Source organism: Myotis brandtii, unplaced genomic scaffold (assembly GCF_000412655.1).
Source record: "Myotis brandtii unplaced genomic scaffold, ASM41265v1 scaffold138, whole genome shotgun sequence".
Taxonomy (NCBI): Eukaryota; Metazoa; Chordata; class Mammalia; order Chiroptera; family Vespertilionidae; genus Myotis; species Myotis brandtii.
The window spans coordinates 1,014,188-1,037,250 of NW_005354915.1; the positions used below are offsets into that span (position 1 = coordinate 1,014,188).

The 23,063-nt window shown below is 58.0% G+C and overlaps 2 protein-coding genes across 2 annotated transcripts; one reads left to right on the forward strand and one right to left on the reverse strand.

Annotated features, from left to right (window-relative positions):
* The first annotated feature begins 2,442 nt into the window (after positions 1-2,442).
* Positions 2,443-11,400, forward strand: BIK (BCL2-interacting killer (apoptosis-inducing)). The gene is made up of 5 exons (XM_005860654.2): positions 2,443-2,505; positions 7,950-8,081; positions 9,606-9,713; positions 10,337-10,454; positions 10,939-11,400. Exons 2-5 carry the CDS (start codon positions 7,957-7,959, stop codon positions 11,026-11,028), a joined length of 441 nt encoding a protein of 146 aa, XP_005860716.2. The 5' UTR covers positions 2,443-2,505; positions 7,950-7,956; the 3' UTR covers positions 11,029-11,400.
* A 2,625-nt stretch (positions 11,401-14,025) lies between these two features.
* MCAT (malonyl CoA:ACP acyltransferase (mitochondrial)) lies at positions 14,026-22,747 on the reverse strand. Its single transcript, XM_014535124.1, has 4 exons — positions 22,720-22,747; positions 21,530-21,730; positions 18,082-18,299; positions 14,026-14,631 (listed from the first exon to the last, which is right to left on the reverse strand). Exons 1-4 carry the CDS (start codon positions 22,745-22,747, stop codon positions 14,203-14,205), a joined length of 876 nt encoding a protein of 291 aa, XP_014390610.1. The 3' UTR covers positions 14,026-14,202.
* Positions 22,748-23,063: the final 316 nt, after the last annotated feature.

The following is a 23,063-nucleotide window of genomic DNA, read 5'->3' on the forward strand; positions in this document are numbered from 1 at the left end:
CTGAAATAGACCTTTTAAGACAAACAGCTCTACCTCCTCCAGATACCCAGTCAGGGCACATACAAGCATCAACCAATGAATGCATTAGAAGTGGAACAACACATCAATGTTTCTCTCTCTCTGAAATCAATAAAATTAAATAAAAATCATAAAAGACAAACAGCTCCATTTCAGACCAAGTCAAGCTCTCAACTTGAAGCAGTTTTTTTTTAATTAATTATTTTTTATTTCAGAGAGGAAAGAAGAGGAAGGAGAAAGAGAAACATCAATGATGAGAGAGAATCATTGACCGGCTGCCCTTGCACGCCCCCCACTGGGGATTGAGCCCACAACCCAGGCATATGCCCCGACTGGAATTGAACCCGGGACCCTTCAGTCCGCAGGCGACGCTCTATCCACTGAGCCAAACTGGCTAGGGCTTGAAATAATTATTTTTGCTTTAGTTTTTTTTTTGAATATATTTTTATTGATTTCAGAGAGGAAGGGAGAGGGAGAGAGAGAAATATCAATGATGAGAATCATCGATCAGCTGACTCCTGTGTGCTCCCTACTGGGGATTGAGCCCGCAGCCCGGGCATGTGCCCTGACCTGGAATCGAACTGTGACCTTCTTGTTCATATATCAATGCTCAATCACGGAGCCACGCCCGCTGGGTTTTGCTTTAGTTTGAGTCAGTGATGGCCACACACACGTGAAAGTGAAGGTCCCAGAGCACAGAAGCATCCTATATAATAAAGAGGTGATATGCAAATTGACCCTCACTCCATCATGCCGTCACAAGATGGCTGCTCCCACAGCAGAGGCAGGGTTCCCGTAATGAGCGATCAGCAGGGACCTGAGGCTGTGCGGCACTGGGCCAGGGCGGGGGACCTGAGGCTGCACCCTCCCCCCCCCCTCTCCAGCGGGGCTTAACAGGGGTGGGGCCGGCTGGGTCTGGATCTCGCCCAATGCGGTGGGGCTGGCTGGGTGATTTCAAGGTGCACATGGGTGGGTGGGACTTGACTCTGGGTCCCTTGGCGCGCCCCAGACTCTGACAGGAAGGAGATTTTCATATACATTTTACTAATTTTCTTTAATCTCTGACACTTATACTATAGAGAAAGGGCAAATAGCAATATTAAAATATTTCCTCTAATTAATTCCCTTTTAATGTGCACGAATTTCGTGCACCAGGCCACTAGTATGTAATAAAAATCAAGTCTCCCTCCCGCCCGTCCCAGAGACACCGGCTCCTGGACTGATCTGTGCAGACAGAGGTGTCTGTTTAGTCTGCATTTTACTCAGGGCAGCAGCACAGTTACAAACTAACTGTTCCCTCCCGCTGTGTCCTGTAGCCGCGCCTTCAAGATCTTGGCTCAGGGGCACCTCCAGACCCGCGAGTGTCCTTCCAGGGCCGCCGGGATGCGGGATGCGTCGGGGTCTCTGTCGGATGCGTCTCTGGAAGTCAGAGGTTACGTACATTGGCGACTTTGGTGGATGCTGCCTGAGGGGACCCCACAGCCGTCTTGCCTCTCATGACTGCTCCCTCCCTTCCGACCTGTGGATTCTGTGGATTCCTTAGCGGCGTTGTTTGGCCCCCCTGCCAGGCACACTGAGGGCCACAGTTGAATCTGTTCTTCGTCAGCAGACCTGGGGTGCTGTTTGCCTGCAGAGGGCCCTGTCCCGGCGGCTCAGGTTAGTCCTGGTCGCACTGCAGTGGCAGAGCTGGGACGGAACCCAGGCCTTCCTGCTGAGGTCAAGGCCGTTCTGCTCGAGCGTGTGCCCGATGCTGTGGGCAATGGGTGCTCCATCCGCCGGGGCATCACCCCACTCACAGGTGGGGGCAGGGCTGGTGACTGGGACGGGGGGGGGGGTGGAAGCCCTCCTGGAAAAGACAGGACCAGGGTTCCCCAGCCAGGCCCACCCAGCAGCCACTGGCCTGGCCCAGGACCCAGTGACCAGGTGGCATTGCTGGGGCCATGACCTACCTGTTCCTGGTTGGCTGACACGTGGCAAGGCTGGGCTTGAGGAGGCAGAGGGTTCACACTCCAAAGGAGGGGCCAACTGTTAGTGCCCCAGTGTGTGTGTGTGCATGTGTGTGTGTGTGCGTGCTTGCATGTGTGTGCGTGCGCGCGTGGGGCAGGGCACAGCCTGTGAACCTGTAGCCTGTTGGAAGGAGCATCCTCCTCCCTCCACTGACCTCCCTGTGGCCCATCTGGTCCCTTCCGCCCTCTGTACCTTGGTCTGCCGTTTTTGAAATGGTCAGAGTCCTGCCTGGGTCTGTGGGTCCCCCAGCAGGAGGTTGACGCCCCTCCCCCACTGCTGCAACCCTGGCCTTTCTGTCTTTTGCAGAACACCTGCTGTGTGCTGCACCGGAACTCTCCTCACTCAGCTTTCATGCAGCCTGGGAGGGAGATGGCATCTCCCCATTTCCCAGGTTTGGAAACCGAGGCCAGGCCGGGAGCTGGTGGCTGGCGCAGAGCTGTTTACCGGAAGCAGGCCAGCTGTGTCCTCCGGGGCCCGCAGGTGTCCTCACGGCGTGGGGGCGGCTGTCGGCACAGGGGCGAGATTTGCATCCTGATCTCTGTGGGCAAAACAGGGCTCCTGGCCGTGTTTTCCACCGAGTGTGTAGGGGGGTAAGGTGTGGGCTGTCTGGGTGGGTGGGGACGCGCGGCGAGGTGTGCCTTCCTTTCACCAAGGAAGGGCTTTAAACCACGTATTTGCAAATCTGTTGGAAAAAATAGATGCTTCAAACCAGGCCCGGCTCCTGGATGCGCAGCTGCGAGGCCTTTGCTTAGTCACTCGACAAGCACTGCTGCGCTCTGTGCTGAGTCGGGGATGACGGAGGCCGGCTGACACGAGCCTGGCTCATCAGCACGGATTCCGCCCCTTTGTCCCCTCAGCAGCCCGGAGAGGCAGGCGCTGCTAGTGTCAGTGAGGAGGGAGGACACCCCGCAGCCTGGCCCCAGTCCCTGCTCGAAGTCACAGGTGCGGGACCCGCCACGCCCATGCGGTTGGCTGGAGACGAGGGAGCAGAGATGGCTGTGGGAGCCCTGGTGCCCCCACCTGACTTTAGGATCTGGGACGGGGACGCTAGAGCCGAGCTCTTTAGGATGCAAATCTCGCCCCTGTGCCGAGTTAGAAAGCTGAGTGAGGAGAGAGGAGTGAGCCAAGCAGAGGAGCCAGGATGGTGGCCAGCGGGCACGGCCCATGACACATCGGGCACAGTTACAGCCGTCCGTAGTGTGGCAGGGACAGGGTCCAAGATTAGGGGGGCAGGCTGAGCTGGCGAGGCGGCCTTGGTGAGGAGAGGGCCCTGGTAGCGGGTGGCCTGGCTCCTGTGGGGACTAGGAGCCGAGTGGACCTGTGACAGGGGCAGATCGCAGACTGCCGTCTAGGAATCAGGTCAGAGACAAGCAAGGCCGGGCAGCAGGGCCGGGCGGAGGTGCCCAGACCGGCACGGGCCTGGGCCAGGGGCTGGGGCCACAGGCGGGAGGACCAGGGCTGGAGGCTGCTACAGGGACCCTGCCCCAGTTCCCAGCCACACTCTGTTCTGCCCAGATCTAGAGCCCAAGGCCAGCCCGGCCTGGCTGGGGAGCATGTAAGGGGCCCATACCCAGGGCTGAGGTCAGGCCTGGACAATGATAGGTGCTCGGACACCTGCCAGGATTATAACGGCGCCGCTGGCTCCTGCCTGGAAAAGGAGCCCGGTTCGGGGACCATTTTCCCTATTTTAGAGATAAGGACCTGGTGCCTCCACCAGGCTCACACCGAAAGTGACCGGTGGGTGAGGATGTTAACCAGGAACCCCGCCCTCCGGAGTGTCCGCAGTGGGACTCAGCCGGGAGGAAGGCCCACATGAAGGTATAGACTCAGGCCCTGCCCCGAAACAGTTCAGTCCATGGGGGGAGCCCCACCCCACTGCTCACCCACCTGGCGCTGCTCAGACCACTCAGGCCCCAGCCCCAGCCTGGCCAAGCCGCCCATGGTCACTGTCCCTGGCCAGGCACCTGCCCTGAAGGACTGGTGGGGTGGTGCCGCCCCATTTGTTGCCAAAGGTTTCCGGGATTGTCTTCGGGGTGGGGTGGGGGTGGGATGTGGGAACAGTGGGTCAAGGTGCGGCTCGGAGACCCCAGACCCAGGGAGGTCCCCTCGAGGCCCCAGCAGGGAGGGGTTTCCAGGGGAGCACCCAGCAGCCTCAGCCTGTGGAGGGGGGTGGGGTGGAGGGAGGGGGAACCCGGAGGCGGATGCAAATGAGGGCTGGGGCTGCTTTCCCAGGGAAATGGTCATTTTCATAGACACCAGCCCCCTGGGGCCTGGGCGCAGGCAGCATTCCTGGTCACAATTCCTCAACAATCCGCCTAACGCCAGCTCAAGTGCCTGCAGCCTGTGCCGTCTGCCCTCACCCAGGAGAGCTGTCTCCATTCATCTGGGTCTTTTCTGTCTTTAATGGAGTGTTACGTTTTCTTTCTTTTTAAAGTAGGTTTTTGTTGATTGCAGAGAAAGGAAGGGAAAGAGAGAGAAAGAAACATCAATGGCGAGAGGGAATCACCGGTTGGCTGCCTCCTGCACGCCCCACACTGGGGATCGAACCGTGACCTCTTGGTCATAGGTCGACACTCAGCGCTCAACTCCTGAGCCACACTGGCTGGGCCGGAGTGTTCCATTTTTCTCCAGAGTTTAAGCGTGTTTTATGAGATTCGTGCCTGATCAAAGCCTGGGAAGATGTGTTTCTTTTCTCCTGATACTTCCTGGTTGCCTTTAGGGATGCGGTGGGTTTCTGTATGTTGGTCTTGGATCTGGAACCTTGTAACTCAGTGGTTCTCAACCTTCCTAATGCCGTGACCCTTTAATACAGTTCCTCATGTTGTGGGACCCCCAATTTCATCGTTACAAATTGAACATAATTAAAGCATAGTGATTAATCACAAAAACAATATGTAATGATATATGTGTTTTCCGATGGTCTTAGGCGACCCCTGTGAAAGGATCGTCCGACCCCAAAGGGGTCGCGACCCACGGGTTGAGAACCGCTGTTGTAACGCCTGGCCCTTCTAAGAGCTGCTTCTCTTCGTGAATGTTCGTATCTGCCCGGAGCTTCCTTCCCGGCCTTTTACGAAAAGGACCCCTCTCCTCCTGCGGGATTGGATGGCGTATCCTCATCCTCTCCGCGGCTTCCTCTCATCGCTCACGTTCAGTCACGGTTGTCTCTCTTTTTTTTTTTTCTTTTTAAATATATTTTATTGATTTTTTACAGAGAGGAAGGGACAGAGATAGAGAGTCAGAAACATCGATGAGAGAGAAACATCGATCAGCCGCCTCCTGCACATCTCCCCACCGGGGATGTGCCCGCAACCCAGATACATGCCCTTGACCGGAATCGAACCTGGGACCCCCCCAGTCCGCAGGCCGACGCTCTATCCACTGAGCCAAACCGGTTTCGGCTACGGTTGTCTCTGTTGAAGTCTCGCTCGATCCTCTTTCCTTTGGTACCAGTGCCCCCTCCCCCCGAGTTCTCCTTTCTCTGTTCAGACGGGCAAAGTTGCCGGAAAGAGTGGTGAAATGAGTGTCAGGGCTGGGGGCCAGCGCCCCTGGCTGCCTGGGGTCAGGGCTGGTCACTTTCAGCAGCCAACGCTCCCCCCTCCCCGCCCCCCAATAATAAGGCTAAGAAGTCAACTCTGGCCACAGCAGTGGCTTCAGACCATATGGTGACGTGTCATGAACAACTGCAGGGGGCTCCACCTTCACTGCCCTCAGCGTCCCCTGGCACTGATGGGGATCTACACACCCAGCGCTGGGTGTTGAAATTGCTTACAGCATTCAGGCCCTTAGAACTGTCCCCGTGCCCTTCCCTGTACAGCTGTGCAGGCCGATGGTTTGGGGGGTCCCTGCGTCTTGGCCCTACAGGCTTTTAACACTTCGCCTGCAGGTCCCTCGGCCGGCAGCAGCGCCCCTCCCCCCGGGGTGCGGTGCTGGGCCTGGCCTGCCAGCTCCTCCCGGGCAGGGGCTGTCCTGACAGGTGCGCCGGCAGATGCCAGGCCGCGGGCTCTGCGAGCCATTGTGCTGTGTTTACGTGTCTGCTTTCCCCGCCCCACTCCCGCTCCGCTGCCTTTCCCCGGGGCTGCCATCGGGAACAGACGTAAAACTGCGCTTCCCGCTCAGGAAACAGACAGCCGACCCTCTTTGGGAAACACTCGGAGCAGTTCTGCCCTAGAACAATGCTGTCCTTATGCGGTCCTTCCCCTCTCAGAGGCCAGGCCCTCACGCCTGTCTGCGCCCTCGCTGACGTCACGCCCGTCCATCTCCTTGCCTGCCTTCTGGGTGCATTGTTGAGACTCACCTGTCTGGACTCGCCCGGACACCTGGGGACCCACAGCTTCCCTCTGTGATCCCGGGAGCCCTGGCCCCCCTTCGCCTCTGCGCCCTCCCCCTTTCATGCTGGAGCAAGTGGTGAGCGCAGGCTTGTCCAGCCTCAGTCCCCGGAGGGTGGGTGCCCATGCAGCCTGCAGACATCACTCTGGGAGCCGGGAGGTTTGGGGCTCTGCTCCTTCCTTGTTCAGGGCAGGCCAATGTGCGGAGTCAGACCTGTTTAAAAACCTTGGACGCTGTTGTAAGAAGATAATAAGGAAATGCAAAGGCCCTAATGGTTAGCGCCTGCTCCCTCAGTGCTCCAGGCTCTGCTCAAGGCACCTGCAGGGGACCCCTCCCCTCCAACCCCCGAGGGAGGGGTTGCGGATGCCGTGCAGATGAGAGAACGGGGCGCCATGGCAGAGTGGGGACGTGAATTCGGACTCTTTGGTTCCATTCCTCCTCCTCCTCTGGCCCCACGGCCGTCTGGTACAGCGGGGGTGGGCGGGGGGGGGGGGGGAAAGGGGTTCAGCCAGGGCAGAGGCTCACCCAGCGGTCACGTGGTGACGTGAACAGGGATTGATGTGGGAGTTCACAGTTGTAACAGGTGGACCTTTGGCTGCAAGGAATGGGAAAGGCGGTGAATGGTGATTTGAGCACATTGGGTCTTTGTTTTTCTCACACAGGCAGGCAGTGGCTTGTATTTTTCTGTTGTTCCAGGAGTGCCCGCCGGGAGCCAGCTCTCCACCTTTGCTCTGTGTCCTCAGCACGGTCGCTGTTCTTGTACTCGACACCTCAGTGTCCTAAAAGGGCTGCTGCAGCGCCAGCCTTCACGTCCGGGTTGCAGGCAGCGGGGAGGGGGAGGAGGAAGGGCTGCCCAGCCGTGTCTGCTCCCTCTCAACTCCCACATCAGACTCCTGAGACGTCACTGACCAGGATGGGTTACATGCCCATCACTAGCTGCAGGGCATGCTGGGAAAGAGAACGGGAGTGTCATGATGGGCTTAGATGCACAAGGATTCAGGGCCTCCTGAGGGAAACTGGTTGTGAGCAGGGGGCGGGGAGGTAAGAGCCTTGCTAAGACGGTGGAGAACGGAGGCCATACCACTCTGAGGAGGGTCCCACGTTTGAAATCCTGTCAATGTGCTTACAGAGCCCGGGAGATCGGCAGGGTCCCCGTGGAATCGGGGCTGCCCACGATGACCCCTCACTTAGCTGTTTGCTTTCCCGCTCAGGGGAAACGGCGGTGCCCAGGAGCCGTGCTCCGGGTGGCCCCAGCCTCCGTCACTATTGTGACAGTAGACACCTGGCGTTGTAGTTTGCCAGCTGCCTCTTGGGGGCCAGTATGAGAGCCTTTCTTATATTTATATGCTGATTCCTTTTTTCTTTCACAAAGAGAAAAGACAAGAGCCCTTATGAATCATTCTCAGATCCCTGACTTTAGAAATGTATGGTGGAGAACAGAGAGGTGCGGTGACTTGCCCAGAGGCACACAGCCAGCGTGTGGCGGGCTTCATGCTGGGGGAGCTGGGGGAAGAGGCTGATGATGGCTTTAGCAGAGGGGTTGAGGGCGAGGGTGGAGGTAAGGGCGTCAGTCACCTGTGTGTGTCTTTCTTCCCCAGAGAAGACATGTCTCAAGCAGGACACCTCTCCAGGAGCCTCATCTTGTGCACCTTCCTGCAGGAGCACGGGCTGCAAGCGGTGGAGGATCCCGGCGTGACCAGCCTCCTCCAGTACTCGCCTGAGCCCCTCGGGTAGGTCCCACCGGCTGTCTGCGGGCCCCGCCCTCCCCATTCCTGGTCCCGGACCTGGGGGGTGGTGAGGAGAGCAGGCCTGCTGGGTTCCGGGCAGGGCTCCAGGGTGGAAACTCCCGGGTGTGGTCGTGGAGGCCAGCGCCTGGGCAGGAGAGCTTTGTTCTGATCCCATTGCACGGAGGGCACCTCAGAGCATCCCAGGACCTTAGGCGCCAGCATCCGGTGCCTCAAGCTTGTGGATTAGGACGGAGTGCCTCCTGGCCCCGTGACCCCCCATGACCACGACCACTACACCAAGGCCTCTTAAGAGCCAGGCCGGGTGTGGCTCAGTGGTTGAGCATTGACCTTGAACCAGGAGGTCACGGTTCGATTCCTGGTCAGGGCACATGCCTGGGTTTATGGGCTCGATCCCCAATGTGGGGAGTGCAGGAGTCAGCTGATCAAGGATTCTCTCTCATGGATGTTTTCTCTCTCCCTCTCCCTTCCTCTCCGAAATCAATAAAAAAATATTTTTTAAAAAAAGGCCTCTTAAGAGAGGGATCGAGGTAGCCTGAGGCCGCTTCAGGCTCGGCTGCAGCTCCCGGCCCTGGCTGGTAGGGCGGCAAAGAGGGCGCGTGCCCAGGATCAGTTCAGGGCCCGGAGTCATTAGATCCTGGACTTGGGGGTGGGGCTGGTTGGGATGTTAGGGCCGGGGGGACCCACAATGTGCCTTTTTCCTCCACCCCGCCCGTTTGTAGATGACAGCAGGGGACGTCATCGGGTATCGGCATGCAGGTGGGACCTCGGCCCACCCCTGGTGCCAGCCAGCCCTCCCCACCCTCCCGCCCCCATTGCTCCTGGAGCAGAGAGAGCATGGCCCCGAGACTGGGCAGGTGGCCGGGCTGTGCTGGGCTGGGAGGCCTCTGGTCTGGGAATTCCCAGGCAGCTGCCTGGTCACTGGGATGGAATGTGTGGGCAAACCCCTGAGAGCAGGGCTGCGACCCGCCCAGGCACACAAGGGGGAGGGGAGGACGTCAGACTGGGCAGCTGGGGGGAGTGGAGCCTCCACGTCCATGAAGGAGTCTATTCAGGGAGAGTGGGTCCCAGATGGGCTGGTCAGCCCCTCCTTTCTCAGGGGTGATGACATAGAGGAGGTTTCAGGATTGGGGACCAGGGACCAGGTCCCTGAGCACCTCCCCACGAGGAGGAGGGTAAGGTGAGGCCCCTGTGGGAAGTCAGCCTGTGATCCGGGCGGGGGGGGGGGGGGCTCAGCCCCCCACCTGCCCAGCTCTAAGGCCCAAAATGCCTCCATGTCCTACCCCAGCTGAGGGCTCAGACCAGACCAGAAGCCCCTGCCCCCGCTTCTGGAGCCCCCGGTGGACAGACCTCGATGGCTGTCTGCAGCGAGGTGGGAGCCAAGGAGAGGCCTTGGTTCCCTGCCCTGCGCCCCACTCTGTGCCCCGCTCACCTGTGGCCCCGCTGGCTGGGTGGGCCTAGGTGTGCGTCACCGGCACAACCCACCCTCCTTCCCTGCACCCCTCGCAGAGCCCTCCCTCACGAGGTGGCCATGCGGCTGGCCTGCATTGGGGACGAGTTGGAAGTGAGATGGACGCTGCCCCGCTTTGCCCACGTGCCCTGGATGGCCATGTACAGGTACCAGCCCCGCCCAGCGTCGCCAGCCCAGTGTCGCGCTTCGTCCTTCCTGCCTCGGCTGCCGGCAGCAGGACCTCGAATGACAGGACATGCTGAGTGGGCTCCGATGGTGCTGCCCGAGGCCCCGGCGGAGACGCTCACGATTGGCCAGCCTCCCTGAGGGTTCTCAGACCTCATGGGATTGCTGGGGGGGGGGGGGGCAAAGGGCCCTTCCTGGAGACCAGGCCCCAAGCGGTGCGGTCCCTTGGTCTCAGGGAGGCAGCCTTCTCTTGGGGAGCCCAGGCCTGTCTCCAAACAGCTTCTCTGGAGGGAGGACCTGCTCCCGGGGCCCGCCTCTTCGGGCTGTGGGCAGTGGAGGGTTTTCCACGTGGCCAGGTCCAGAGCGAAAGGCCAGACGCCAGTGCGCTGGCAGGTGTGTGGGGGGGACACGGACGGGGACAGAGAGACAGGAAGTCAGGTGACCTGAGGACCAGAAACAGCCCATGGAGCATGGAGAGAGGCCCTCATTGCGGAGCCGCCCAGGGAGGAGGGCGAGGGTGGGCGTGGGGGAAGGGGCCGGGGGGAGGGGGCCCTTTGCCCTGTCCACGCGGTAATCGCCGCTCCCACTCCCATTTGTCTCACAGCTTCGCGCACACCTACAACCAGACCGGCCTGAGGGTGGTCCTTACCAGTGTTATGGGTGGTCTCCCTTACCTCAGGGGGAACAGAAGGTTCTGGAGCTTCCTGATCCTCAGGGCCTGGGTAAGCCTGGGCAGCGGAGCTGCTCGGTAAAGCGTTCCTCTCGTGGCCCCAGTCCCCCCACTCCCTGTGCTAGTCTCGCCTGCTCCACCCACTTCTGCCTGGTCCCAGAGGCCTCTGGGTTGAGACTGGGATTGCTGACCGGGCACGGACCCTCGGGTGCCTTGCCTGCTCCACACCTGCGTCCACACCTTCCTCCGGTTCCTCACTCACCTGCCAGGGCAGGGGACGCTTGTCCTGAGCAGTTTTCCCGACCCCCGACCTGTTCGCCCACCAGCAGTGGATTGCCCCCTACCCCTCGGCCTGTCCTCAGGGGCACTTGCCTCTCCTACCTCCTGCCCTCCTCTCTGGACCAGGTCCCAGAGCCCCGTTCCTGCGGGAGATGCCCTTGTTCACCCCCCTTACCGACTTCCCCTCACACCCCACTCGCCCACAGGGCTGACCACCAGCCCCCCAGGTGGTCCTCACACTCCCCTTCCTCTCACAGGTGTCCCCCCGCCAGGGACGGGGGCGCAAGCTGTCCGGGCTGCTGCTGCTGGCGCTGCTCCTAGACTGGGGCCTGCACCTCCTCCAGTGACGCGCTGCTGGCCAGCGCGGGGCGGGCTGGCCCCTCCCCCCCCACCACCCTGGAGGTGGCCTTGTTGGTTTTGTCTTTTTAACTGTTTTCTTATGATCCCCTTTTTATATTTAAATTCTGAGTGCTGGGACACTCCTGAGGTTTCATACGTGTTTTTTTGGTTTTGTTTTTTGTAAGAGAAATGAATTATACCTCTGGGATCTTCATGGCTAACTGTTCTCCTGGCCCCAGGAGCCATCCTCTCCTGTGGGCCATGCAGCAGGCGCTGGGGGAGTGCTGGTCACACCCTTGTCTGCGATGCCTGCAGCAGAGAGAATCTGCTGGAGTAGATTTTGAGGGGTGAGGAGAGTCAATAAAATGTTGGTTTCCATTCGTCTCTGGTCTTCTCTGGGTTTGCAGCGTGAGCTCCATCTTGCCCCTTGGAGGGAAATAATGGGGAGTTGGGGGGGGGAGCATGGCCTAGCCACTTGCCTGCGTCACAGCCTCGAGCTCCCCCCACACCCGAGTGCTGCGTGGGCCCCAAAGCACCGGTTCACTCTGCCCCTCATGTCTTGGTGCCTGAAATCGACCATAGGGATTCTTTCCTTGGGCTGCCTGCCCTCCCGCGTGTGCTCACCCAGCCCTGCCTGCGGGCGTGGTGCAGCCTCTGAGCACGCACAGGAGGGGGTGCTGGGCAGGGGCACCAGGATTCCCACAGGTGCAGAAAGGTGCCCCTTTCCTCGTTAAAACCAGCTTTAATCTGAGTCCATGGCGGTCTAAGAAGTCACTCTTCAACCCCCAAAGGAAGGACCAGTGGCCTGTTCCTCCCAGGCAAGGTGTGGGATTCCTAAGGAATCTGCACAGTGCTCCCCATCACCCCCACAGCAGCGCTCTCCAGCAGGCCGGGCTCGCCCAGGGTGGACACGACCCCACTCCCCGGGGACCTGAGGCAGAGGCTGCCGGGGCAGTGAGGCTCCTCCCAGAGCAGGTGCCAGGCTGTGGGGCCAGGAGGGGTCCCGTCATCTATTTCGGGGGCCTTTAAACATGAACACGGCCCCTGGTCTGGTCAGGATTCCTGGAGATGAGGCGAGGTGGAGGCTCAGAGGGTGCCCGGGGCACCCTGCTCCTGCCAGGGCAGGAGGGCAGCGCCCAATCCAGGCAGACCAGGGAGCCAGGGCTCACCACTGACAGGGCACCCGAAGATGGAGGGACCCCCTGCACAGAGGGTGTTGGTGTCCCCAGGGAGGAGGACTGGCCGCCAGCCCTTCAAGGGGAGTATGGGGCCCCGAGACTCGGCTCCTCCAGATTCAGTGGGCAGGGCCCACCCATCCACCCCAACCCAGGGCTCCTGGTGGAGGTTCTCGCCACACCCTCGGGGTCCCTCCGGTGCCACTGCCTCTCGCTGGCTGTCCCGGCTGCTCCTATGGCTTGAAGCATGCGCAGACCCAGGGCACCCTTCTGGAGGCGGAGCAGGCCTGCCACACCCGCTGTCCCCCACGCACCCCGCTCCCTCACTCGGGACTTCTGGGGCTGAGGGACCTCGGACACCTCCCTGCCGGCAGCGCAGTCCGCCCAGGAGCTGGTCTGACCGAGTTGCTCAGCACTCTGCAAAGTGGATTCCAGCAGAACTGGAGATCACTTACAATAACAAAGTTCTCTGAATGTTTGAGAATTTCTGCACATTTTAAGAAACGGTTCTTGCCCGGCTGGCGTGGCCCAGTGGTTGAACGTCAGCCTATGAACCAGCAGGTCATGGTTCGATTCCCGGTCAGGGCACATGCCCGGGTTGCGGGCTCGATCCCCAGTGTGGGGCGTGCAGGAGGCAGCCGATCCATGATTCTCTCTCATCACTGATGTTTCTATTTCCCTCTCCCTTCCTCTCTGAAATCAATAAAAATATATTTTAAAAAAACAAAAAACAGTTCTTCAAGGAGTGCCTGGACAGTGGGCATATCCACAGTGGCTCTCGGCCAGGGCTGTGGAGACGGCGTGTTTGGGGGTCACGGTGGCCAAGAGCCGGCACAGCTGCCCGCAGCAGGGGTTCCTGCAGGGGAGGCTGGTTCCACCCGGAGGCCAGCAGGGCCCTGCTGAGAAACTGGAGTTAACCCCAGAAGCCCCACCCAGGATTTGAAGAGTCAGCACATCAGCAGCATCTGAAGACGGACGCACGTTTCCCTCCCAGGAAGGCCTGCCCACTGTCTCATCAATGAAAACCCCAAGGAGAGAACCGAGGTGGCAGCGTAGGTAAACGCCGGTCCGGGACCCCTGCCTCCCACACCGCATCAGCATTACAACTAAAACCACCACCATCGCCTGAAAGCGGCTGAATGGAAGTCCTACGAGAAGGCACGCTGGTCGGAGGGGCAGAGGAACGGAACAGGCTGGACCGGCACCCACGCGTGCCACTTCTTTAATCAGGAGGGAGATGGTCTCTGTGGAGGCCCCCCGTGAGGAGCAAGCGGTCCCAGCCCCACAGCCCAGGCTCCCAGAGCTGGGAAGATAAGTCCCCGTAATACAGGCTGTGAAAACCAGCAGGGATTGGGGCTCAGTGACAGAGGCTGCTGGAGACCCAGCTGTTCCTCTTAAAGTGCCAGCGCATGCACTGAACTTACAAGGTCCTGCTTCCTCTGAGCTCCAGCACCGGGGGTAAGGCGCTGGGGGACCCAGACATACGCGGAGGAACTGGATTGTCTGGCATCAGGGCAGAAACTAGAACCAGTAGACAGCTTCAGCTCATACCAGATTACAACTTTACACAAGCAACACACTCAGAGCAGACACAGTGAGCACCAAAGCCCCACTGAAGCATAGGGGTGTCCTGCTCCATAGGGGTGTCTCCTGCACAGCAGCTCTCCCACTGTAGGGCAGCTGGTCCTCACAGCCAATTGGCCTGGAGATCAGTTCCTCCCAGGGGCACCAACAGCAATCAAGGCTCAACTACAAGACTCAGCAGTCTTCACATAAGCAGCACAGCTGCCCCTTCCCCAGCATCCAAACACGCCTAGAGGAGAAACGGACTGTGTTGTATAAATACTCACTTTATGTGCTTTACGTGGCGTCACACAGTCCCTCCCCATCACTGGCGGCAGAGGCTGGACAGGAAGCAGCAGGAACAGCCTCCTCTGGGGAGGCCAGGCCGGCTCAGCCCCCGCCGCCCCCACCACACCTCACCCCACCCCGTGGTCATTGGAGACCCTACAGGTCCTCGTCCGCGGCCTCGTCGGCCTCGAGCACTTCCACGTGGCTGTAGGACTTCCAGGCCTGCAGGTTGCAGCTCCTCAGGATGGCGCCCAGCTGCTTCCCAGGCCCCACCTCGAAGGTCCTGGGGAAGTCGGAGCCCTTCTTCCTCTCGTACAAGGCGTGCATCGTCTGCTCCCACTTCACCGGGGAGACCACCTGCTTCACCAGCAGCTGCTGGATGTGCTTAGGGTGCATGTACCTGCTCCCGCTGACGTTGGCGTGCACAGAGACCAGGGGCATCTTCACGTCGATGGCCTTGAGGACCTGCGCCAGGGGCTCCACGGCGGGCTCCATGAGGCGGGTGTGGAAGGCCCCGCTGACCGGCAGCATCTTGGTGCGTCTGAAGTGGTACTTGGAGGAATTCTTCTGGAGAAACTGCAGAGCCTGCAAGGAAAAGGGTGGAGGGTTAAGCCAAGCAAAGCTCAGGGGAAGACACAGCAGCCAGCACGGCTCCGTCACAGCCCCGTGTCCAGAACATGCTTATCCGCACCTCCTCCCACATCTCCTCCTGCAACCACAGGTGGTGACGGGCTTTATTCACCTCATTCGTTAGAGCGGCTCCTGAGTCAGTGCCCCAGGAGGCCTCCTCCAGGACCTGACCATTCACCGGTCGCCCAGGCAGCCGACCACAGTGTGGCTGAGAGATCTGAGGCTGGAACCGTGGGATCTGGGTCCCATCTCAGCACTGTCATTCACTAGCTTGGTGGCTCCAGGCAAACCACTCGGCCTCTGAACTTCTCATTCCATCCCCCAAAAGCACAGTTTCATCTACTTTAAAAGGTTGCTGGGAAGTGATCAGATCGGAGGGGTGTGACAGAGTCTGATAACAAAAAAGCGCTATCTAGCCCTGGCCGGAGTGGCTGTTGGTTGAGCACAGCCCTGTGCACTGAAAGGTTGCCAGTTCGATTCCCGGTCAGGGCCCAGGCCCAGGTTGTGGGCTCGATCCCCAGAGGGGGGCGTGCAGGAGGCAGTCGATCAATGATTTTCTCTCATCATTGATGTTTTTATCTCTCTCTCCTTCTCCCTCCCTCTCTGAAATCAATGAAAATATCTGAAAATAAAAATCAACATAAAATATTTAAAAGAAAACATTTTAAAAAGCACTGTTTAATGCAGCGGTCACCAACCTTTCGGACCTCACGGACCACCAGTGGTCTGCAGACCGCTGGTTGGCAACCGTTGGTCTAATGTGTTCATTTTCAATCGAATTCCGCTACCCCTCGTCATGTTTACTAGGGCCTGTTCTCACGTTACTAAAGAACCTCCAACATGAAAACCCAGGAGGCTCCCAGCTCATTTCCCAGCGCAGGGTCTTCCCCGGGCCCCTCCTCCAGGCTTCCCTGCGGAAGAAGAGAGCTCTCCTCCGGAAGCCCATCCCGATCCGGGGCCAACAGGCCTAAACCAGGAGCTGCTTGCTAACAACATAACTTGCAAACGTCTTTAACAATCGATATTCTTAAGAGACGCTTTGCTCTCAGGACATGGCCCAGGGCCGCCCTCCACTGGGACCTGTGCACTAAACAGTCTGCCATTCCCCCCAACCCAACACCATCCACAACTTGCTCCCCCCAACCCGACTCCATAAGGGCCTGCCCCCCACAACCCGACACCATCCACAGCCTGCTCCCCCCAACCCGACACCATCAGGGCCTGCCCTCTCCCCGCCCAACCCGTCACCATCAGGGCCTGCTCAGAGCCTGGGCCAGCTGCTCCCTGGAAGACTAAGTTAAGCCTCAAAAAGGTCATGGCAGTTGCATGATCTTGGGCGATTTTACTTTACCTCTTGTGGCTCAGTTTCCTCCTCTCTAAAATGGGGTAACGGCAGTAGTTATAGGGCTGCTAAGGAGAACTACGCTTGGCAAACAAGTGCTATTTAAGGGTTAGCAGTCATTCTCTGGAATACCAAGCCCATCCATGCCCACAGGGGAACTTTGTAACAGGGGACCTAGTCTGTGCCCCCACAGGAGGTGGCTTACTGTTTTGGGTGGCACGGCACCTCTGGGGGCCCCTCCCTGCAGGGGTGTATCCTGGCCGCCCAGGCGTGGCCATGGCAGCCCTCGGCCCTCCTGTCACTCTCCCGTGCTGTTTGTCAATGTCCCACACAGAGGCTGCCCCAAGCAGCTTGAACCCCGGGGCAGGTGCCAAGTAGAGCCCAGCCCAGCACCGCCCAGCACACCTTACCCAGGTGGGGACCTCACCTGTGGGAACCACACCTGTGGGGACCGCTGAGGGGTTCGGGCTGTCACTGCGGCAGAACCCTGCCTGCCCTGGGGCCTCACGTCCGTCACCCCATCTCCCGGAGGGCTGTGCCCCAGCAGCCTCTGCACGGAGGCCTGTTGGCTCCATGTGACACAGCATCCTGCATGGACCTTGCATCACTGCAGTGGGTCCCCTAGTGCTTTCCATGGAGCCTCCCACTCCTCCACCTCGAGTCCCAGGTGGGGCCCAGCAGGCTCCCCTGTGGCTGGCGCTCAGTCAGCGGGTCCAGCGGAGGCGCCGAGTGTTTACATCCTGGGGGGAAGACCCCGGCACTTCCCACAGAACCGAAAGGCCACACCGGGGACCCTGGGGGCCACCGGATGATGCCCACCTGCCCGGGAGCCTGCAAGGGAGAGCCTGCCGGCTGGGGCCCGCCTGGCCCACTGCGCTTCGCCCCAAGGCTGGGAACGAGCAGCCAGCTTCATGACGACGTGGGGGCCACTGTAGCTGGTCTCTTCACCATCTTGTCACAGAGGGGCCTGCTGGCTCTCGCTGACTCGGGAGAGATAGGACACCCGGCTGCTGGCAAGGCCTTAGAGCAGCGGTTCTCAACCTGTGGGTTGCGACCCCTTTGGGGGACGAACGACCCTTTCACAGGGGTCGCCTAAGACCATCAGAAAACACACATATAATTACATATTGTTTTTGTGGTTAATCACTATGCTTTAATTATGTTCAATTTGTCACAATGAAACTGGGGGTCACCACAACATGAGGAACTGTATTAAAGGGTCGCGGCATTAGGAAGGTTGAGAACCACTGGCTTAGAGGGAGCACTGAGCAGCCAAGTGCAGGAAAGCACTCGAGTGAGACCAGCCTCAGCCCCGGTGCTGCCTCCCTCGCCTCCAAGCACTTGCCCTCTGCCTCCACTTCCTCGTGTGTGAAGCTGAGCCCAGACGCCCTGCCGCAGGGCAAGGACTGGCTGGGAGGACCAGACAAGGCGTGTGAACAGCGCCCTGCGCCCCAGCCCTCCCTCGGGTTCCCACCCTCCCTGGCATCCATCTCCTCCAGGCACCGCCGTCTGGTGTCACCTCCGCAGGCCACTAGTGGACAGCCTGGCCCTTACTGTGCCCTGAAACCTGGCTCATCCGCTCCCGGCGGCCTTCCTTCGATGGCAGGAACCCTGGCTTATCAGCCATGGGGGCCCTCAGCGCCTGTTACAGAGGAGCTGCTGGGAAGTGCCGTGGGGGGAAGCGGCAAATGGAGAGACGTGCAGGATTAACTCGGTGCAAAAACAGACATCTGGGAGCAAGCAGGGCGGGCGGAGCAGCCCAACAGGAGACGGCTCTCACCTCTCTAAGGAAGCAGCACAGCAAGGCTGTGAGAAGCCCAGAATGTTCTATAGGGAAGCCCTGGAGACCATCTGGCCAGCCCTTTACGACTCAGGTGGGCTGGCGGACCCTGCCTGTCCGTGTGAGGCGGGGATGGCACCCAGCCTTCGGCCTCCTCTGCATCGCTCACTGCCCACGCTCCCGGCCCTCACCTACTTCCCAAGACCACGGCTGGGGCTCACGGGGTGGAAGAGCCCCGCCTCTGCCTGGGACTAGGTCTGGGAGGCTTCCCGTCAACACCAACCTCCAGGTGTCCCGAGATCACCCTGCAGTCCGGGAAGAGGTAGTTGGCCACCTCACACACGGGGTTCTCTATGCCCAGGGTCTTGCAGTGCTCCCGGGCTTCCAGACAGGCGAACGTGAACTTGGTCTGGGGCCGGCCGAGGACGGACAGCATCCCGCTGGGGACGGCTTCCGAGGCTTCCTGCATCGCCTCCGCCCGGACCTTCACCGCATACAGACCTGGCCGGAGAGAAGTGCATTGGGAAATCAGTGCACGTAAGGAGGGAAGCTCAGGCTGTGGGACACGGCACAGCTCCGCACAGCGTGCCGAGGCACTGACATCGGCATGTCCCCAGCCACATGGCCATCGTTGTGTCTGCGTCTACCACTCAGAGATGTGCCACTGCCACCAGGAAGCAGTGCTGTCCTCGGCCGGCACAGATGGACCCACGGAGCTCCCGCCTGGAGGCTGGCTTGGTGTCGGTTCTGACCAGGAGTGATCTTGCCCCCAGGGCAGTGTCTGGAGGCATTTTTTTCATTGTCACAACTGGGGGGAGAGGGGTGCTGCTGGCAACTGGTGGGCAGAGGCCAGGGATGCTACTCAACATGCAAAGCACCCCCAAAGCAAAGAATGATCTGTCCAAAGTGCCAACAGTGCTGCCGCCGAGACCCTGAGACCCTGAACCCTGGTGCGCGGTCAAGGCAGGTTCTCGGGGCACGTTGCTGGGGCAAGTTGTGGTCTCCTTCCAGGTCAGATTTTTAGTCAGTACAATGAGGATAATAGCATGTATCTGCCTGGACTGCTGTGAAGTCAGGAGTGTTATTAATTACTTTATTGTTTAAGAGAAATCTTGTTGAAGAGGAAAACAGGAGCCAGCAGGTATTTGGAAAAATGTACAAACTACAAACAAGTACACGAGTTTCAATAACGTAATTATTATAAATCAGGCACCACCGTCCTCACTCAGAGCAGCACGATCGAGAGCACAGGCTCCTGGTTCCGTGGCTCAAGAGAGGGGAGAGGACAGGGCTGGACCCAGGCAGGCAGTGCCAATGGTCGTGACCCAGGAACGACCTGTACCTACTGTCCCTGACCAGGCCAAGGGGCCAGTCCTGGGTTGGATGGGACAGCAGAGAAGCCTGAGGAGCGAGTCCTGCACTGTCTGTCCAACATCCTCATTCACTTGGTACCGACATGTGTTTGCACTGAGCTCTTAGCCCCCGTACTGGCAGCGAATGCATAAGAGCCTGTGGTGGGACATAGCAGAGGACACGCACGAGAGAGAACATGGGACATCCTCCCATGCAGGCATTCAGGAAGTAGCTGTGCAAAACGTCAAGTGAGAAAACTGAACACAGAATGTACACCTGCTATAATTCTGAAAATTACTCACACATAAAACTATGTACGTACAAGAGAGTTTTATTAGCAGGTAGGAAATATGAAACCTTTTCATTTCCTTAATAGTGCTATATATTTTTAAAACACTGAGGTGAGCCCTAGCCGGTTCGGCTCAGTGGATAGAGCATTGGCCTGCGAACTGAAAGGTCCCAGGTTTGATTCCGGTAAAGGGCACACGCCTGAGTTGTGGGCTCGATCCCCATTGGGGGACTTGCAGGAGGCAGCCGATCCACCATGACTCTCTCTCATCCCGGATGTTTCTATCTCTCTCTCCCTCTTCCTTCCTCTCTGAAATCAATAAAAATATATTTTAAAAATAATAAATAAAACACTGAGGTGAAATTCACAAAAAATACAAGCAGTTTCAAGTGTACAAGGCAGTGGTACTTGTATTCATGCTGTGCAACGTTTCAAAACTGTCCACATCCCATAAAACTGTCCACTGTCCCACCTGCTAAGGGTAATCACTCCGTTTCTCCTTCCGTCCACCCCAGCAACCACTAATCTGTTGTCTCTGGACATTTCATTTGCCAGCATCACACAGTCTGTGCCCGCTGTGGCTCCTCACTGAGCATCTGTTTGAGGTTCATACATGTTGCAGCCTGTCGATGCTTCACCCCTTTTTACTCCTGACTAATATTCCACCATGGATACATGATTAGCTTTTCCGCTCATCTGACGACGGACATTTGTACTGCTTCCGCCTTTGGCTATTACACACATCTGTGTACACGTTTTCCTGGGTGGACATGTTTTCATCTTAGGTACAGACCTCCGGGAACAACTCCTGGCTCACAGGTGATTCTATGCTTCGCTTTCTGAGGAAGCACCACGCTTCTCCACTATGGCTGCACATTTCACACTGTCACCAGCACCGTGGAAGGTTCCTATTTTCTACACCCTTGCCAACACTTACTATTTTCCTTTTTGTTACTGATGTTTTAAATTAAAGCCATCCTAGTGGAGCCCTAGCCGGTTTGGCTCAGTGGATAGGGTGTCAGCCTGCGGGCTGAAGACTCCCAGGTTTGATTTTGGTCAAGGTCACATGCCCAGGTTGTAGGCTCAATCCCCAGTGGGGGGCGTGCAGGAGGTAGCCGTTCAATGATTCTCTCTCATCATTGATGTTTCTATCTCTCTCTCCCTTCCTTTCTGAAATCAATAAAAATATATTAAAATAAAATAAAATAAATGAAAAATAAATTTTAAAAAAGCCATCCTGGTAGATGTGAAGTAGTATCTCATGTGGTTTGTTGTTTTGTTAAAATATGCTTTTATTGATTTCAGAGAGGAAGGGAGAGGGAGAGATAGAGATATCAATGATGAGAGAGAATCATTGATTGGCTGCCTCCTGCACGCCCCCTAATAGGGATCGAGCCCGAAAACCAAGCATGTGCCCCGACTCGGAATCAAACTGTGAACTCCTGGTTCATGGGTCGATGCTCAACAGCCGAGCACACCAGCCGGGCTCATGGTGGTTTCGATGTGCATTTCCCTAATGATGAGCAATGTGGCACATCTTCTCATGTGCTAATTGGCCATTGTGTATCTTTGGAAAAATGTCTATTCAAGTCCTTTGCCAGGGCTCCTCACTCAGATTCCTGTCGGCACTGAGCATGCCCCAAGCCAGGTACCCAGGCCAGAGCGGCCAACTGCAAACAAACACTCTTAGGCTGCCGTGCAACTCTATGCAAACTCTTAACTCTATGCAAAACTCTTACGAAGTGAAACTCAAGATCAAACATCCACCTCCTCCTTTCCATTCAGTGAACTGCACTGAGTGTCTGCAGGTGACAGGCACGGAAGGCGTGCGGTGGACCGAGAATGTACAGGACAGCGGGGAAGACGGTCAAGCACGCAGATCCCATGAGATCACAGAAGAAAGGAAAACGCGATGAGCTCTCCCAGCGTGAGAGGACCAGGTGCCGTATGGGCCTCGTTCCATGGCAGCCCTATCTATATGCCCCTCTAGCTCCCTCGTGGGTGCAGAGTTGTTGCTGGCAATGTCCCTTCTCTCTAGTGAGCCCAGCAAGATGACACCCCTGCGCCACACCAAAGCCCTCTCTGGTACCTTCAGAGAATTCCATGGCTCCGGCAAACACTAGGGCTGCGAATTCTCCCACACTGAAGCCAGCGGCGGCGACACAGCTCTCAATAACCTGCGGTGACAGATGCAGAACGTAAGGCCTGTTCTCGGGACACAGTCGGGCTCTGCTCCGGAGAGCTGGCGGGGGCTCCGGGAGCCAGGCTGGGCGGGCCTGGGGCTCCAGCTCTCAGAGGACAATCGCTGACCCAGGCCCTTCCCTGGTGAGGAACTTCCCCGGCAAGCGAAGGCCCCTGGCTGACTCCGAGGCCCCGGAGCCGCCTCCCAGGCCGGAGGGAGCCAGAGGGAGCTAAGCACAGAAGTGAAAAGTACGACTTTCCGCGTCACCCAGCGTGGGATTGGATTCTTAGCTTGGGACAGTCCCCTAACCTCTCTGAGCCTGTTCTCTCATCCGGGAAATGAGGAAGGAGCAGGACCCGGTCCCAGGGCGGCTGAGAGAATTACGTGAAGGTGATGGGTAAGCCCTCCGTGAATGTTGTTATCACAGCTCAAGAGGACCACGCAGCTGCTCCCTTTCGTTTCTGAGTCTCCTTTCCTCATCCACAAACTACAGTCTCTTCCTCACGAGGTTGTGAGGATGAAATGGAGTGAAGGGTTTAAAGTACTAGTTTCACATTTACTGTCTTGTTGGGCTGGGGTTTTTTTGTTTGTTTATTTTTTTAAAAAAAGTATATTTTATTGATTTTTTTACAGAGAGGAAGGGAGAGAGATAGAGAGTTAGAAACATCGATGAGAGAGAAACATCGATCAGCTGCCTCCTGCACACCCCCCACTGGGAATATGCCCGCAACCAAGGCACATGCCCTTGACCAGAATCGAACCTGGGACCCTTCAGTCTGCAGGCCAAAGCTCTATCCACTGAGCCAAACCAGTTAGGGCTGTTGGGCTGTTTTTGTTTTGTTTTGTTAATCCTCATCCAAGGATACTTTTCCATTGGTTTTTAGAGGGAGTGAGAGAAAGTGAGAAACATCAATGTGAGAGAGACCCATCGATTGGTTGCCTCCCGCACACACCCCAACCAAGTTCCATGCCCTTGACTAGACTCGAACCCACCACCCTTCAGTCTGCAGGCCAAGGCTCTATCCAAGGAGCCAGACCAGCCAGGGGCACACTTCCTGTCTTGATCGTGTTAAATCGTAACAGCAATCAATTCACACCTGCAGGTGAAGTGACATTCCCAGACATCTTCTCAATGACCTTTAGGGATGACGTTCCACCCTCCCAAATTCATTAGGACTTAAATTAAGGATCACTTAAAAAACGACCCGGCCCTTGACTCCCCAGCCCCGGCTCTATTCCCCTTCCTGCAACACTTGTCTGTAACACACTATGCCATGTACACAGTGCATTCATTCCTTATCATGTCTCCCTCCCCTCCATGAAAGCTCTCAGGGCAGGGTCCTTGGTTTTTGTTCATGGCCGAACCTCCGGCGCCCAGAGCAGCGCCTGGCACGGAGTGGGCGCTCGGACCCCGCCCAGCGTGTCCCCGTGGGAGCCCAGG

Excerpts from the sequence above, each read along its gene's own strand:
- MCAT (XM_014535124.1), bottom strand. The coding sequence starts at position 22,747 with ATGTCTGGGAATGTCACTTCACCTGCAG. Across the intron at positions 21,731-22,719 it reads GAATGTCACTTCACCTGCAG|AGCTGGAGCCCCAGGCCCGC; the intron begins GTGTGAATTGAT and ends TTGTCCTCTGAG. Across the intron at positions 18,300-21,529 it reads AGCCATGGAATTCTCTGAAG|GTCTGTATGCGGTGAAGGTC; the intron begins GTACCAGAGAGG and ends CTCTCCGGCCAG.
- BIK (XM_005860654.2), top strand. The coding sequence starts at position 7,957 with ATGTCTCAAGCAGGACACCTCTCCAGGAGCCTCATCTTGTGCACCTTC. Across the intron at positions 9,714-10,336 it reads CCCTGGATGGCCATGTACAG|CTTCGCGCACACCTACAACC; the intron begins GTACCAGCCCCG and ends TTTGTCTCACAG. Across the intron at positions 10,455-10,938 it reads TCCTGATCCTCAGGGCCTGG|GTGTCCCCCCGCCAGGGACG; the intron begins GTAAGCCTGGGC and ends TTCCTCTCACAG.